General features: G+C 37.9%; 1 protein-coding gene across 10 annotated transcripts in view; it reads right to left on the minus strand.

Moving 5' to 3' along the window:
• TTC7B (tetratricopeptide repeat domain 7B) overlaps positions 1-17510 on the minus strand; it is a 337747-nt gene that overhangs the window by 99107 nt on the left and 221130 nt on the right. For all 10 annotated transcript variants that reach the window (XM_072624950.1, XM_072624949.1, XM_072624948.1 and 7 more), the window contains 2 exons: positions 12987-13103; positions 4439-4536 (listed from right to left, as the gene is read on the minus strand). In XM_072624950.1, the coding sequence (XP_072481051.1) occupies positions 4439-4536; positions 12987-13103 (215 nt within the window). The remainder of the gene's footprint in view (positions 1-4438; positions 4537-12986; positions 13104-17510) is intronic.

The following is a 17510-nucleotide window of genomic DNA, read 5'->3' on the forward strand; positions in this document are numbered from 1 at the left end:
ATATGGTTATTTTGGCTTATAAAATGTAACGTAAATGAGAGTTGTTGAATCTCAAATTAGGTTTTCTGAGAAGCACTTAAGCAGAGTTTATTTCAAAGATCAAGACTCTACATTGGAAAGGTACTATCAAATGCAATGACATATCAAGTAAACATCATGAAGAATAGACTTGAGCTTTCTAGGATAAGAGGTTATATATCACTAGGTCCATTAGGGATAGGAGCAATTCACAGAATTCCATATTTCTTTTAATGAATGAATAACAACAATAAAGCTTACATCTTACGTTTCAACGCAAGGCATTTCCATAAAGGGACAAGGCTCTTCCAATTTAAAACATATGTTTTGCCTTGAATAGATGTCTGACAGTATCTACTTTCCATGACAAAATAAATCTAAACACTCCATATCCTGTTTTGAAAGCAAAAGGCAGAAAATTTTTGTTTGAAATAACCTCTTTTAAGAAGCCACCAACTTATTCCAATGAAAAGGCAATGTCTCATAGTTACAGAGAATCGAGACTGTCACACAATTTGAGTCTTCTTTTTTGTCAGCTGGGACCCAACTGAATGCAATGATGAGAGATGAAGAAGACAACTGAGGTAAAGTAGAGAATGTTTATCTTTAATTATTTGTTGGTATTTTCTTTTTAACCTTCCTACCAAATAAAATGAATTATCCAACTACAATAATCATGGTTATTTTCTGCTTAATTGGACCTCAGGTACCAAGAGTTCTTCCTTCTACTGATAGTCACAGATATGCATATATACAATTCCAGACGCAAAATTTTAAAAAATATATTCATCCAATGAAACTTTTAAAGGTATATAAACACATATCTATAAATGGCCAAGATATCACTGGATCTCTAGAAAGGCTCTAGGTTACTTATATTTGTCTTTGGAAAATACAAGTATTCTAAATAATTTTTCCCTTCAAGCTTGCTTTTCTAGTCGTGTTTTGTTTTGGTTTTTTTTTGCTTAGATTCACATTTAAAATTAACCTGCACCTCTGAGCAACATATAAACTGAGTACTGGGAGGGAAATAGTGAATACATGCTGGGTACTGAGGCCACAATTTGAAATACATTGTAATTCACAAACTACATAACCCATATTTATAGTGATAAATATGCTATATGAACATTATATTTAATATGTATATTACATATATACATATACATACACACACACACACATATATAAATATACATATAAATAAAATGTTTCTTTGGGGTACTTACCCGTATATACTAGAAGAAGAACAAATGTTGGTTTTTAAAAAAAATTTTATTTGAAGGCCAATCCTACACAAGTAACCACGTGTGTCACAATAGATTAAGAGAGCTGGACCTGGAGTTAGGAAGATCTGAGTTCAAATCTAGACTCAGGCACTCATTAGCTGTGTGACCCTGGGCAAGTTACTTTAAGCTCTGTTTGCCCCAGTTTCCTCATCTGTAAAATAGGGATAATAATAGCATTCACATCCCAGGTTGTTGTGGGGATTAAATGAATAACGCCTGTAAAGCACTGTTGTCCTTAAAGCACCATATAAAAGTTAGCTATTATTATTAGCATTATTACTGTCGTTATTTTGTATCCACAGAAGATTTTGTCCAGAAAATATGCCCTTTAAAAAAACAACAAACTTTTCAGAGACTTTTATTTCCACTTTTGACTGAACTTCAGTTAGAAGCAACAATACTTCTAATAACCTCAGCCAGAAGTTTCTCTATCTCCCCTTTATTCAGTAGTGTAAACAAATACCTACATGTACAAAGGCAACTGCTATTTAAAGGAACCTTAGAGTAGGTTCTTTGGTCAAGTACGTTATTTCCTGCTAATGTTTCCGTTTTGTGGATTCTGACTTTCTTAACTATGGTTAGAATATAAGTACTGTGAGGACAAGGTCTGTTACACTTTTGTACTTGTGCAGTGACTGGCATACTGTGGCATTCATCTACTGGATTTTTTTTAAAAGGAGGTTCACCAATAAAAATCACATCAAATGTCCTCAGAATATTTCCATCTATGGAAAAGTTTAGATATAACAGTCTCCAAGTTCCTAGAAGTTTAATAAATACTGTTCTCTGCTAAAAATCAGATAAATGAATAAAATGCATCTAAAGAGAAGAGAAAAGGTTTGTGTCACGATGAAGACACTGCTGAACCACAAGAAAACTCATCATTAAAAGTCAACTGGTAACGCTTCATTTGGTTAGCAAGGCATTCAAGGTTTGAAATTCAGAATTGAGAAAGTATTGAGGTATCTGGAGAAAAATGCCATTTGAAACAAAAGGAAGAATGGTAATAAAATAGATGTCTGTACTTCCTTTCTGAAGTCAATCCTTTTCTTTTTTTAAGGAAAAAATGATCTGTTTTTAATGTGGTGCAATATTTGGAGAGGTTTTTAGGACCCCAAGGACAACTAATCCTTCAAATATGTAACTATTTGGCTAGTTGTCTCTAAGTTGGGCCGGAAGGAAAAGTATCTTGAATTTAGAATGACTCGCCTCATGGGAAGCTGGAGAAGAGGAGAGAAGAGAAGCAAAAGCAGCTGTTTCAGATCTGTCTAAACCATTGCAGGTGCTGTAATGAGTCCCAATTCCTTTCCTTTTCTCTGCTATGACAGAGTTGTTCCACGCAGTAGTTAATCATGATGAAAACGCCTATTCCTTTCACACTGTGAGGCACTCAGTCTTCCTGAGTCATACCAGTATAAGCACATCACCCCTACACATGCCCTAAACCCACTTGCAAGGTACCTTTATAATACTGAATAGGAGGTAGAAAATGCCCCTAAAGGGTTTGAAAAACAAAGGGAAATCAAGGAGGTTGGCATATGCTTTAGTCTTGAGGCTTTTGCTTCAAAGAAAGGGGTAAAGATTTGTTCCACAGACAAAGGACTACGGTGTATCCAGAAAATGAAGATTTTTTACAATGTGTGATGGTATACTTCTGAAATTTAACCTCCCTGGATTTACAAGTCAAACACTACAAACCACCACTGGTTTATTAAGTCAACAGAAAAATTCCTGCCACTTTATTAGTTTGTTTGCTAGGTTGCAAATGCCAACAGGGAACTTAATTTTTGGCCAGATTCTCTAAACCTTCTTTTCTCTTAAAACACCTGTATCAACTCATTTTTAACAATTATTTTTAACCAGAGATTTTTGTCACCAGAAACTTTGGAGATGACACCTCTGACCGCTAAGAAGGAATGCGTGTGTAGTTGGGATAGAGGCGTGGAGGAAGACTGCAGAGTAAGCATAAAGAAATGCTAACAAACCGAACTCCAAAGCAGTGTCAGTGTAGAAATTGACCCAAGTATCAATCTGGATTAAACGGTACCTTGCTGGAATGAAGTCCAGGGTGTCTTGAGCACCCTGTACTACCATTCCATCACCATGCCAACAGCTAATAGGCTTTAACCTTCTGAGCTGATGAGCTTTGAACTCTACATGAATGACCGCTCTTTGTGGGGATGTCTTTGAAAGAGCTCTGTCAGGCAGAAATGTGCTGCTATAAAGGCCTGATAGTCTCCCTCTTAAATATAAGGGGGAAAAAAGGGCACAAGTGCTATATCCAGCCCACAAAATACAAGGTAAAGCACAATTAGCGATTAAACCTAACAAGAGACTATCAACTGGGTATTGCAGTATAAGGTTTTAATGTGGTCCTTTTGTACCAAACCCTTTCAGGACTAGAATCTGGGTGAATTTCATTTTGTTTTGTGAGTCTGCCGAGTCTCTGAATTGTCACTGAACAGTCAGTAGTTTTTCAGTGGGACTTGCTTTTGGTTTATGAAATCAGAGGCATATTTACATGACACAGCACTTAGGCAAATATGGAAAACCCAAATGACTGGGTGTATCTGCACAGAGGATGACACCCTGAGGAGCCCTTAATGATCATGTGCAGCATTTGGCTTGGAGAGAGCTGATCTGGAAGTCTGGAACTTGAAATCCTCAACATGGGGTCATCTTTGGTATCTATACTGTGTCTTCTTTAGTTCTTTACATCAGAGAATGATGTAAAGAATGAAGTCTAAAGAGAGAGCAGTAAGGGAAAAACCTGGAAAATAATTGGTAGGGCAGGAAAGGAGAGAGGGATTGCTGGGGCGGAGGGGTTGGAGTAGGGGACAGGAGTAGATAAGGGGAAGTGACAGCATGACCTCTTCTTGTTTTTAATTCTGAGGTCTCAGAGAAAGAGTGACAACGTGAACTTTCCCAAACACTAGGCTAGGGCAGGTACCAGCTGTTCTATCCTAAAGTATACAAACACCTGTAAAAGAAGCAAGTTAAGAACTAAATCTATTTACATGAAAAATGTTTCTGTCTGATCCCAGTTGCGCTGGTCACTTTTCTCACTGCTATACAGAACAGAACCCCAGAGGCTTTGGCCTCCACATTTCCCCTCTGGTTTCCATTCTCACCTGTCTCAGGATCGCTGAAGTCTGGTAAAGTGATTGTATTAAGCTGTCGTCTGTCAGCAATGGTTCTGTCTAAGAGACTGCTCCCACGTCCAGAATCACTGTAAAACACAGCTAGAAACGTCAGTCATTTACAACAAAAAAAAGTCAAATACTGATTCTTGAGATATAATCAATTATGTGATCCTTTGTCTGGCCTCACTTTTCAAAGATTAGAAGATGAGAATTTCTACTTCATGGCTTAAGGATAGAGGAATCTCAAATGAGGGATTCCATTCAGTTCCCAGTAAAACAGAAGCAATTCAAATCACCCTCACTTTTGCCTTTTTGTAAGAGGCAAAATGAAAATCTGAACATGAGATTCTCCAAACTTAAACGCTTCCCTAAATCCATCCCAACTCTATTTTCTCCACCAGCCTTCAGTCTGTTGAGTATATTTCCTGCTTTCAAGATCTAACTCTGAGACCAGCTCCTCCAAAAAGCCTTCGATATTCCCCTCTGCTGAAGGTGATCTTTCCTTCTTCAAATTTTTTTACACCATTTTGACTGGATCTCTCCTTTTTCCTATGTGTTGATGTCCAGGCCTTTCTTGGAATTCAGTAACTGTCTAATTTTTCATGCATGCATTGCCAACACAGAACACATGGCCTTATATATAGCAGAAATTTAATTAAACAGGACTGAGCTATTAAATTTTATGCCACAAAACGGAGGTGGGGGCTGAGGAGGACAACCATTCTCTTATTCACTTTCTCCTGTCAGGTCTTCCATTTTACAAAAATCATCATCACAGGATCTAAAATGTTGAGCTGCAACATTTGGGTCTAACTCTCTCTGAGGCCCAGAGGAGAGCTAACCAAGTTCCACAAGTCATGTCAGTCAGCATTATCATCACTGTTCTTTCTCCTCTGCCTAATACTTTCACAACTATCCTCATACTTGACTGACATGAAGAATACTTAAATGAATCTTCATTTGGCAGAAAAGAAACCTGAACTGCAGAGAGGGACTAAATGGCTTATCCAGGGTCAAAGAGTTACTGGGACTTGGGTCCCCATGGGGTTCAGGGACTTGATGGGAAAATGGCCAGCATTTCATTTCTAAATCATCAGTGCCCTGAATGGAATCATGAACTTTTAGAGCTGAAATGAAACCTGGAGCTTGTCTTGGTCAACTGGCTCATTTTACAAAAGAGAAAAACCAAGCCCAGTACAAACAGACATACAAACAATTCACGCAGCTAACTGAGGAGCTGGGACTGATAACCACATCTCCTGTCTCCTACGTGTTCCATTCACCATACTTTTGTCTCACAAGTTAAATCTACCAGAGAGTTGTTTCAACAGGATGGTCTTGGGGGCTATTAATCTGGCAAAGTATTATGGAAGGCAGTTAAGTCACGCAATGAACAGGATATATAGAATTGTGAAGCAGAAAAAATGGTGAATTTTAGTCCGGCCACCAACCTGAGTTCAAATCCTGATTCTGACATTCACTATGTTACTATAAGCAAGTTACTTAACATTTCTGAGTCTCAGCTTCCGCATCTGTAAATTGGGGATATCTCACAAGGTAGTTATGAGAAAGGCACCTTGCAAATTTAAAGCATTATATAATTTTAAGTTCTTTTTACTATCATTACAACAACTACTACTATTACTACTTTTATGCTTATTCTAGAATCTTTTACACATAGCAAAAAAAATCCAAAAAAACCCCTATTTTATTTTTCTTTGTACCTTCTGATATTTTACCAAAGCACCTCCAAACCAAAAGAAAAACTGAACAATAATACTATTTGCCTCTAAAAGTTTGAATCTTTTTGCATCAAAGCAGAAGATTAAAATTTTTGTTATAAGTTTATAAAATTTTACAAGAAAGGGAAATGTCTTCCATTGTGCAACTGTCAGCTTTGGGTATAATATTTAATACTGCTTGTAAGTAGCCATTTCTCTATGTAATAAAGTACTTCATTATATCCATAGGAAACAGGAAGGAATTTTCTTGGGCAGAGATGATTTATTAGCTACCAATATTGTTTCACACAGTACTTTTTTTAGGTAACCTGTCTCTTAATTCCATGATTTAGGATTGATAACAAAATTGTCTCAGAATAAGTCCATGATTAAAACAAGCATAAGTTATTATCACATTACTGATCATTGTTACTTTGTACTTTGCCCTAAATCTGGTTTAAATATACCAGGTTAAGACCTGTAATAGACTAGTATTATTTTTCAGTGTGTGTTTATTTTTCCCCTCAAATTGAGTCATTTTAGGGGTATGACCAAATGGATGGCCTACATTTGGACTACTATTTTTTTCAACGCTGGTTCACTGACAGATATTTCTTTAACATTGTAAATAATGAAACCTCAGTTTATAGCTCCTCATCTCACCTTTAAAATATTCTGGAAGACTTTATATGTCAGTAATCTAATAACACAAAGTACATGATGTATTTGTATTGAAAAAAGAAGTAGTTGACCAGATCTAAGGAAATAGATTTAAGAGGTTTTGAGCATTAATCTTGTCATGACCCTACAGAATTGACTTGAAGAGTTCCAGAATTGAAGAATCCATATTATTTGTGGTGTTCTGAAAAGGAGTTTGGGATACAGAAAAAAACAACACTTTATTCTCAGCCAAGTAAGGATTAGCTACACAGCCTTTAAACAAGTCACCTTACCTCTCTTCTTTACCTCAATGCCTTCATCTGTCAAACAGGGATGCTAGTATCTGCCACGTCCGATGAGAAGTAGGAGTAGCAACTAGCATCCATACAGTGCCTTCAGGTTTATAAAGTGATCTAAATAGATTACCTCACTTGATTTTCAGAACAACCCTGTGAAGCAGGCGGACTGTTGTACGCATAAGGAAGTGAATGCAAGGTATTTACATACACTTCATCATTTATTTATGTTACAGATACTAAAAGAGCTAGATTTCTCCAAAGGGCAATCAACCTGTGACTCGTTTTTAAGAAGCTGATGAGTAAGGGCAGCAATGACACAGGTACTGGGTAACATACGCTTGGTCACCTCTACAGAGGTTACTGGATGTTGGAATTCAACAGAATTTTGATCTATTAGCTACCATCTTAAATTGTGAAACTTAAATTACTTCCAGAAATATTGGATCTGTGTTCTCCCTGCCTGTCAACTGACGAGTGAGAAACACGATTCATTATATTCCTTGCTCTGCCTTCCATATTTTCTTTTCAAAAAAGTGAAAAAGCAACAATTATCTATTGAAAATAGAGATGCTTTTGTTTCCACACTGAAAATTCTCTCTCTCTCTAAAAATAATCAGGCTTTTGTGACTGATTAAGAATTATATTAGGCGTCTTATGCAATCTGTAGTTCTCCATTTTTACGTGATACAGATTCATAAATACTCAAAATTTGACTTTCATATGACCTATCAGGTGAGGGAGGAAGGTAACCTCTGGTCACCATGGCAACTCATAATTCTGGTTAACTGAGACACAATATCCCTGGATTCTCTCTACCTTCTCCCCCTGCGTAGTCTAGCTAAATCAATTGTTTGAATTCCTATTTTCTCATTTGAGAATACTGTAGAGCAGAATCATTTTGATAGGTCCATTAAATCTGAAAATGCCTAACGCCTTTGATCCATTCTGCTCCCACCCCGTACCACTCAGGAAACCTCCTACAAATGAAGATAGGAAAAAAGAAGGAAAAACTGATCCACTGCATTATTTTAATGTAGTTCTGGATTTGTTTTTTTCGGGGGGGGGGGGGGCAGGTTTTGGAGCCATCTCACTCATCTTATTTCTCACTGAAACAGAAAATAGTTGATTATAATTAAAACTGAATGTTTTAATAACAGAAATAGGGTGACAATTTTCAAAAACATAAACCCTCCTTTGCCTCATTTCATGAAATGAGTTCTCTCTCACCCAGCTTCGCTAAAATCTCTGTAGAACTCTTTACTGGTTTTAATTTTGGGTGCTACTTAAAAATGAATGATTTCTGTAGGCTATTACCTCCTGGGTAGGGTTTGGAGAGATTTCTTTTCCCATCCCCCAACAATCTCTCAGAGGTCTTTATCTACTGTATGTAAGTTGTATGTGGGCCAGAGAAATAGGAAGGAAAGCAGTTTTAGAGCTGGTCTACTGTTCCCTACCCTCTCACCATAGTTCTGCAATGATGCCTTGGGCTTCAAAGGAGTTGAACAGTGTGATATACCAGATTTATATGACAGGACTGTAGGCTAGCAATAGTTTTACCATAAGCACAAAAATAATCTGCCTTAAGGGTCACTATTTTAGAACATTTCACAATTAACATTTTCAAAATCAAAGATTACTGTAAGGCAACAGAGCTCACAGGACAGCTAGGTGGCGCAGTGGATAGAGTATCAGGCCTGGAGGCAGGAAGACTCATTTTCCTAAGTTCAAATCTGACCTCAGACACTGACTAGCTGTATGACCCTGGGCTAGTCACTTAATCCTGTTTGCCTCAGTCTTCTCATCTGTCAAATGAACTGGAGAAGGAAATGGCAAACTGCCCTAGTCTCTTTGGAAGAAAACTCCAAGTCAAATCAAGGAGTCAGACACAACTAAAACGACTGAATAACAACAGAGTTCACAATCGTTTTTTTCCTTTAACTCAATCTGTCGAAAAACTTATTTGTAGAGATTGGGGTTTTTTAAGGTGATTGATAATATTTTTTTAATGATGAGATACATAAAAACCAACTTACTGAAAAGCCCCAAAGCCCAAAACCTGGTGACAAAGAAAGCAGGTCAGAATTCATGTTATTGTGATTGCCTATCATTAAGTCAATATGTACTCTGGCATAAAAACTAAAGGACTAAAGAACTAAATAAATAAATAACAAATAATCAAAGAAAGAAAGAAAGAAAGAAAGAACAGAAATAAATAAAGAGCAAAAGAACTAAAAGCTTTTCAATTTTCAGTCTGTAGATTTCTAACTTAAATGTAAGCAGACCTGAAGGTAATGACAAACTCCTTGGCTAACAAACACGTGGGCTAAAAAATCCCACCCACCATTTTGCTCACAACATTTGAAAAACTATTTCAAATTGTTCAAAATGATGGCATTAAGTGGCCCCGTTCATAACATAATTCCCTTGTAATCTGTGATGTGAGTGGGAGCTGGCACACCACTTGGGTCAGGGTTTGTGAGCTAAGATCTATGCCCATTTTGGTAAAGCACTTTCTTGCCACAAGTGAGAAAGCAAACGCCAAGGGAGATAGGCTGAGGACAGAAAACAAATGACTTCTAGACCAAATGTTCTTTACCAGCGTTTTTTAAGACAGAAAAGGGATCAAATATGGAGATCTGGAGCAAGTACATTCCAACTCTCAAGATTCCTTCCTTCCTTCTCCCTACACCATCCCTGCTTAAGTATGTGATGCGTCCCTGTCTTAAAAGATCACTGTTGAGGACACTTACTTGTACTACCTGGCCGATCCCTGTAATCAAAGCAATTAAGAAACTAGAACTAATTATCTGGGAAATAACAATAATATAGGCCTGACAGTACTGGGCACTGGCCTGGCACAAAATTTCGTTGCTTCTTATTTTGTTCGGAAGGCTTAATCTTACTAACAAGTAGTATGAAGGGTAACTGCATTTGCAAAATGGAAAAGAGGGATATGATATCACTCCTGAAGCACTGATTTCTATTCTAAGAAAAAAATTAAAAACCCAAACAGAATAATTCTTGCAAATCTTCCCTCTTCTCCCCAAGGTCTGAGGGGAGTGGGGGTACAATGAAAAGCAATCAATTCAACAAGCATTTCTCAAGTATCTATTCTATATGAAAGGAACAAATGCTATGTAGAGAAAGAAGACTGATCTCTGCTCTTAACTTCAATGAGCTGACAGGAAATGTGGACACAGTGGAAGCTTTTTTTAAGTGTTTATTTTAAACTTTTAAATTTTTGCTATTTTTTTCTCCTTACAATTCAATATTCTTGGTTGCTAAGTGGGAGGAAATGTGGGGAGGTGGGAGAAGTGTGGAGGACTGGGTAAAAATTGGCAATAGAAAGGTGGTGGATTTATTTTATCCTTCTTAAAGGAGATATAAGTGAGAGAAAAATAGGGAACTAAGCTTGGGTTTGGCCTCAAACTTCCACTAACATAAGAGGACAATTTCTTTCAGGTAGCACACTGATATTCATGATATAGTCTACCAGGGGTGGGGAACTTGTGGCCCTGAGGCCCCATGTGACCTTTATCAGTCCCTAGCTGTGGTCTTCGGACTGAGGCCTAGTTTGACAGAATAAATCTTTGCATTGTGGGGGTTTGTTCTGGAAGATTGTATTCAGTCAAGGGCAGCACTTGAGGACCTAGAAGGCCACATGTGGCCTCTAGGCTGCAGGTTCCCCACTCCTGGTAACCACAGTGGAGAGGTATCAATGCATATTATTTTTGTCCCTGTCCTTCGAAAAACTGCACTTTGTTCCTTGAAATGAAATTATTTTCATAGCATCCACATGTGCGGGGAAAAACAGTAGGCCTAAATTAAGTGGTGAGTCCAGTTCCACAGCCAGTAGATTGGTGGGCTTAAACCACTAACATTATATATCTAAAGCTTCAATCATAAAGTATCTTCATGGTTCTTGGCAAGAAAGTCTCAAAAAAAAAAAAAAGTCTCCTTCCACCAGCAATATCTGTTTCACATCTGCTCCACTTAACTTCAGCACTAGCCTGCCCCAGTCACAGCCCAGTTAAGATGACAAGGCAAGAAACACTTATGAAAGGAATTTATTCCTTTAAAAATAAGCAACACTTAACAAAGGAGTCTATTCCTTTAAAACGCAGAGAAACAGAAGCCTAAGACTATGCATTTTCTTCCTGAAGTTAATGGTTATCCCACATGTAATAAAAATCTAAAGACTGAATCAAAAGAATAGATACATGTTTCTTTAAGATTCAGACTCCTTTAAACAAGAAATGATGTGGTAATAAGGAATTTCTGTCAACTTTTCAGTACCTCTCTGTAAGGCTGAATGAATTCTCCAAAGTCTTTATAGATGCCATTTTGGCAAATTGTTTCTCATGGTGGAATAAGTAGTGGTTTAACAAATCAGACATAGGGGCAAAATTTTCCTTCTCACTAGAAATATAAGACCTGGTAGTTCTTAATTTGTTTTTTTTTAAGTAAACTTCTGATGTCATCAGTACAGCAAGCACACTATGGGGAACTTTCTCTCCCAATGCAAATTAGCACCTTTTCTATTACTATTTCTGAAGCACACCTATTAAACAAATAGATCTGTGACCCATGACAGATAATTAGGACTTTGAAAAGAGTAAAATAAATTGGGGGGGAGGGGGGCCAGGAGGAGAGGAGGGCAGAAGGTTGTAGCAGAGATCAAATTTGAATTGAGCTTAATAAATCATAAAGAAAATAAGAAGCAGCCTATATGTTTTTAGGCTGGTGACTACTACAAGATTTCCTTCCAACTGAAATATTAAGCTCAATGGTTTTGCTACTCTGTATACCAAGCAATATTCACTATATCTAATTTGAGAATTCCCGCTCCCATTTCCCTAGTAACTGATCATCTAGCTTCCATTTAAAGACTTTCAGGAATGGAAAATCCATCACACCCAGAAGTTCATTCTACCTTAGGATGGTTCTAACTGTTAGGAAGGTTTTCTTAGATGGAATAGAAATCAGTCCCTCTGCATTATTTGCTCCATGCTTTTATTTCTCTCTTCCAGAGTAAAGTCTGAAATCTTTTACATATGAGAGTCCATTTATCATGTCATTACTAAATCTTCTTTTCTTCAGCCTAACCAATCAATCAATCTTCAGATGGCTTGGCTTTGTCTTCCCATTTTGACTGTCATCTGCTGGATGAGTTCCAGTTTGTTAATGTCCTTCCTAAAATGTGGCATCCAAATTTGAATGCAACACTTTAGATGGGATCCAATCAGAACACACTACAGTGGAACCACTTTTCTGGATATTTTGCCTCTATTTATACAACTTAAGATAGTTTTAGGTTTTTTGGCTGTCATGTCACACTACTAAGTCATACCAAGCTTGCAGCCCTTTATGATACAGCAAGCCTATAATCCTTGCTAAGGGGAAGCTGGTGGATGTTTTAACCTTGGGAATTACAAGCTGATCAGGTGTTTGCATAAAGTTCATCATTAAAATGTTGAGCCTACGGAAGCAGAAGGGTACAGGAAGGACAGGCAAACCTGCTCAGGTCAAAAACAGAGGAGGAGGTCAAAGCTCCTAGAACCATGAGTAACTGCTGTACTTCTAGCCTGAGTGAATGAGGAGACTCAGTTTTAAAAAAAGCAAACATATCGAGCTTGCCATCCATTAAAATATCTTCCAACCTCCCAAACTACTTTCTAGCCATGCTTCCTCCATCCTATACGTGAGCAACTAATATTTTTGAAGGAGCCAAGCAAACGCCAAGCAAAGCATCTTCATTAAGGGGTTAATAATGGTTAAAAATGTCAATTTGAAAGAATTCTGTTCATTGTGAAACTATGCAAAGACAATGCAAAACAGGATATTTTTGTCTCTTACCTAGGATTAGTGAGGTTGTAGCAGGATTTCCATATTTGTAACATGTGCTTGCAGGTAAGGAGGGCCTCATCTGGCCCCCGACAGAGTGACTCCAACTTTACTTTAGAAAACAGTAATCTGATGAAGCAAGATAGAGAAAGAAACAAGGAGAAAATATTTATTTCAGGGAGTAACCACCAAACCAAGAATAACAACAGGCAATACTGTGAACCTAAAGTGTCCTGTCTTTGCTAGGCTTTAAGCATTTCAATGACTATTATTTTTATCAATTTATTACGGTACTAACAACTGGCATTTCTATAATACTTCAAGTACTTTACATTTACATACATTATCACATTTGAACCTCATGACAATCATGCTATAATATTTAATATTTTATCATCCCTACTTCATAGATGAGAAACTTTGGGATCACACAAGATTTATCCTCATGGCATCCCTGTGAGACAGAAAGGAGCAGCTATTATCATGTGGTTGATTTTAAACATAAAGAAATCAAAGTTAAGACTCTCATCAAGGTTAGAGAGTTTATGACAAGGTCAAGGTTAAGAATGCCAGTTGACAAGGGCAGAGAGGGAGGATAGAAGAGAGAGCAGATTGGTCACAGGGGCAATTAGAATGCTTGGGATTAGGGGGGGGAGGGGATAAAAGGGCAGAAAACTTGTAACCCAAAATTTTGTGAAAACAAATGTTAAAAGTTAAATTAAAAAAAAAAAAGAATGCCAGTTGAATACTAAATAATAGATGGAATAGCTTTGCAAAGAAACACCAGTCAGATTGATAAAGCACAATAAATATGATAGATGTGGTCAAATTAAAACACAAAATGAACTGATTTATTTAAGACTCTGAAAAGTTAATATAATCTTGTCAAGATCACTATTTCTATTAAGCTAATTTATTCACAAAATTTTAATTTCAACAAAAGTCTAGCTATTCATTTATAAAATTTTACATGTAATATAAACTAGCTAATTTAAATACCATCCAAGGACTCAGTTTTGATGCTGATTTTTTCTCTGTATATTTTACATTAAATTACAGTTGGTGATAGGGCATATTCATTCACTTATGAAGTTGATAAGCTTCCTAAGGATGGTGATAATGTCTGCTTCATCTCTGTATACACCCAGGATTTAGTACAATGCTCTGAATATAGCAGTTGTTTAAAAAATGTTTATTGAATAGAATTACTGATATTGAGAAAACCATGTAAGAACTAACAGTAGTTAGTATTTAAAATGATTAGAAAATAAAACCTATAAAGAAAGCCTAAAAAATTAGTGGATTAGAGAATAAAAACATAATTCAATTGAGTAAACATTTATTAAGTGCCTACAATATGCAAAAGCACCATGCCAGGAATGAGGGAAGTTAGAGATGAAAGAAGACACAGCAGCTTCCCACAAGGAGCTTACAACCTGACAGGCAAGATATGGCAAATATATAATAGGAAGATGCAAAATAAAATGAGAGAGAAACAACAGGGAGACCCAAAGGGAGAGATCAGTTTTAACTATGGTAAACTGGGGGAAAAAATTTTAATTTCTTAGTGTAAGGGCAAACTGTACTTCCACGTAGAAGTGGGAGAAGATAAGATTAGGTGGTGGAAGATGGTTCGGGTTAGTTGGAATGGAGAATATATGAAAGGAAATGCTATGAAATAAAGTAAAAAAGATAGATCAAAGCCAAATTGTGGAGGATCTTAGGAACCCTAAAGGAGGATGAAAAGGCTTTTTATCCCCAAGTACAGAACAGGTCCAGTTGAATCTTCATGAAATTTTATAATTTTATAAATTATAATTTTATATGTACCACCTAGCATTTCCATCTACCATGAAACTAAATCTTTCTTTACGTGTTATCTTAACCAATTAGTATGTGAGCTCCTTGGACTCAGGGACTATCTAAGTTTTTTATTTATATCCCCAGCATTTAGTACTGTGCTTTGCAGATACTAACTGCTTAATAACTACTTTTTCATTTCATTAGTGCAAAAAAGAAATACTCCTCATCATTCTGTACAATTAAAAAGGCACTACCTGGGGAAGGAGCCAAGATGGCAGAGTAGAAAGACACACATACGCTAGCTCCAAACCCACAGCCCATAAAATATCTGTAAAAAAGAACTCCCAACAAATTCTGGAGCAGCAGAAGCCACAGAACAACGGAGCGGAAGAGATTTCTGTTTCAGAGAGCCCTGAAAAACTGACGAAAAGTCTGTTGTGCCCTGGACCCGGAGCCCAGCCCAGCCCTGCCTTGGCTGCGCAGCACCGAGAGGAGCAGATCCAAGCAGGCTTCAGGGACGGAATCTCCAGCAGCCGCGCAAATCCCTCCACCCACAGGCGCCGGGGGTGAGTGAGAGTCTTTTTGGCTTGCCGAGAGGGGAGAAGGGTATCTCCACAACTCAGGCCCCCTCGGGAGGCAGCAGCAGGGGTGGCAACAGACAGGGGCTCCCCAAGCAGGCTGGAGGTCTCTGCATAAACCCCCTGAGGGAACTGAGGTGGCCCTGCCCCCACCTGAGCACCTGAACTTAATCTCACACTGAATAGCAGCCCCGCTGCCACCCAAAGCCCTGAGGCTGGGAAGCAGCATTTCAATCTCAGACCCCAAGTGCTGGCTGGGAGGATCTGGAGGCGTGGTGGGTGTGAAGAGGACAATCAGAAGTCAAGTCACTGGCTGGGGAAATGCCCAGAAAAGGGAAAAAAAAAAAAAAAAGACCACAGAAGGTTACTTTCTTGGTGAGCAGGTATCTCCTCCCTTCCTTTCTGATGAGGAAGAACAATGCTTACCATCAGGGAAGGACACAGAAGTCAAGGCTTCTATATCCCAAACATCCAGAATAAATATTCAATGGGCTCAGGCCATGGAAGAGCTCAAAAAGGATTTGGAAAATCAAGTTAAGAGAGGTGGAGGAAAAACTGGGAAGAGAAATGAAAGAGATGCAAGAAAAGCATGAAAAGCAGGTCAACACCTTGCTAAAGGAGACCAAAAAAAATGCTGAAGAAAATAACACCTTTAAAAATAGGCTAACTCAATTGGCAAAAGAGGTTCAAAAAGCCAATGAGGAGAACAATGCTTTCAAAACCAGAATTAGCCAAATGGAAAAGGAGGTTCAAAAGCTCACTGAAGAAAATAGTTCTTTCAAAATTAGAATGGAGCAGATGGAGGCTAATGACTTTATGAGAAACCAAGAAATCACAAAACAAAACCAAAAGAATGAAAAAATGGAAGATAATGTGACATATCTCATTGGAAAAACAACTGACCTAGAAAATAGATCCAGGAGAGACAATTTAAAAATTATGGGACTACCTGAAAGCCATGATCAAAAAAAGAGCCTAGACATCATCTTTCATGAAATTATCAAGGAAAACTGCCCTGAGATTCTAGAACCAGAGGGCAAAATAAGTCTTCAAGGAATCCATAGAACACCGCCTGAAAGAGATCCAAAAAGAGAAACTCCTAGGAACATTGTGGCCAAATTCCAGAGCTCCCAGGTCAAGGAGAAAATATTGCAAGCAGCTAGAAAGAAACAATTCAAGTATTGTGGAAATACAATCAGGATAACACAAGATCTAGCAGCTTCTACATTAAGGGATCGAAGGGCTTGGAATAGGATATTCCAGAAGTGAAAGGAACTAGGACTAAAACCAAGAATCACCTACCCAGCAAAACTGAGTATAATACTTCAGGGGAAAATTGGTCTTTCAATGAAATTGAGGCCTTTCAAGCATTCTTAATGAAAAGACCAGAGCTGAAAAGAAAATTTGACTTTCAAACACAAGAATGAAGAGAAGCATGAAAAGGTAAACAGCAAAGAGAAGTCATAAGGGACTTTACTAAAGTTGAACTGTTTACATTCCTACCTGGAAAGACAATATTTGTAACTCTTGAAACTTTTCAGTATCTGGGTACTGGGTGGGATTACACACACACATGCACATGCACACGCACACGCACACACACACATAGAGACAGAGTGCACAGAGTGAATGGAATAGGATGGGATCATATCTTAAAAAAATGAAATCAAGCAGTGAGAGAGAAATATATTGGGAGGAGAAAGGGAGAAATGGAATGGGGCAAATTATCTCTCATATAAGAGGCAAGCAAAAGATTTATTAGTGGAGGGAAAAAGAAGGGAGGTGAGAGAAAAACATGAAGTTTACTCTCATCACATTCCACTAAAGGAAGGAATAAAATGCATACTCATTTTGGTATGAAAACCTATCTTACAATACAGGAAAGGGGGGATAAGGGGATAAGCAGGGTAGGGGGGATGATGAAAGGGAGGGCATGTGGAGGAGGGAGCAATTTGAGGTCAACACTGATGGGGAGGGACAGGATCAAAAGAGAGAATAGAAGCAATGGGGGCCAGGATAGGATGGAGGGGAAATAAAGTTAGTCTTATACAACACGTCTATTATGGAAGTCATTTGCAAAACTACGCAGATGTGGCCTATATTGAATTGCTTGCCTTCCAAAGGGAGGGGGTGGGGAGGGAGGGAGGAAGAGAAG

Source organism: Notamacropus eugenii, chromosome 7, assembly GCF_028372415.1.
Source record: "Notamacropus eugenii isolate mMacEug1 chromosome 7, mMacEug1.pri_v2, whole genome shotgun sequence".
Classification (NCBI taxonomy): domain Eukaryota; kingdom Metazoa; phylum Chordata; class Mammalia; order Diprotodontia; family Macropodidae; genus Notamacropus; species Notamacropus eugenii.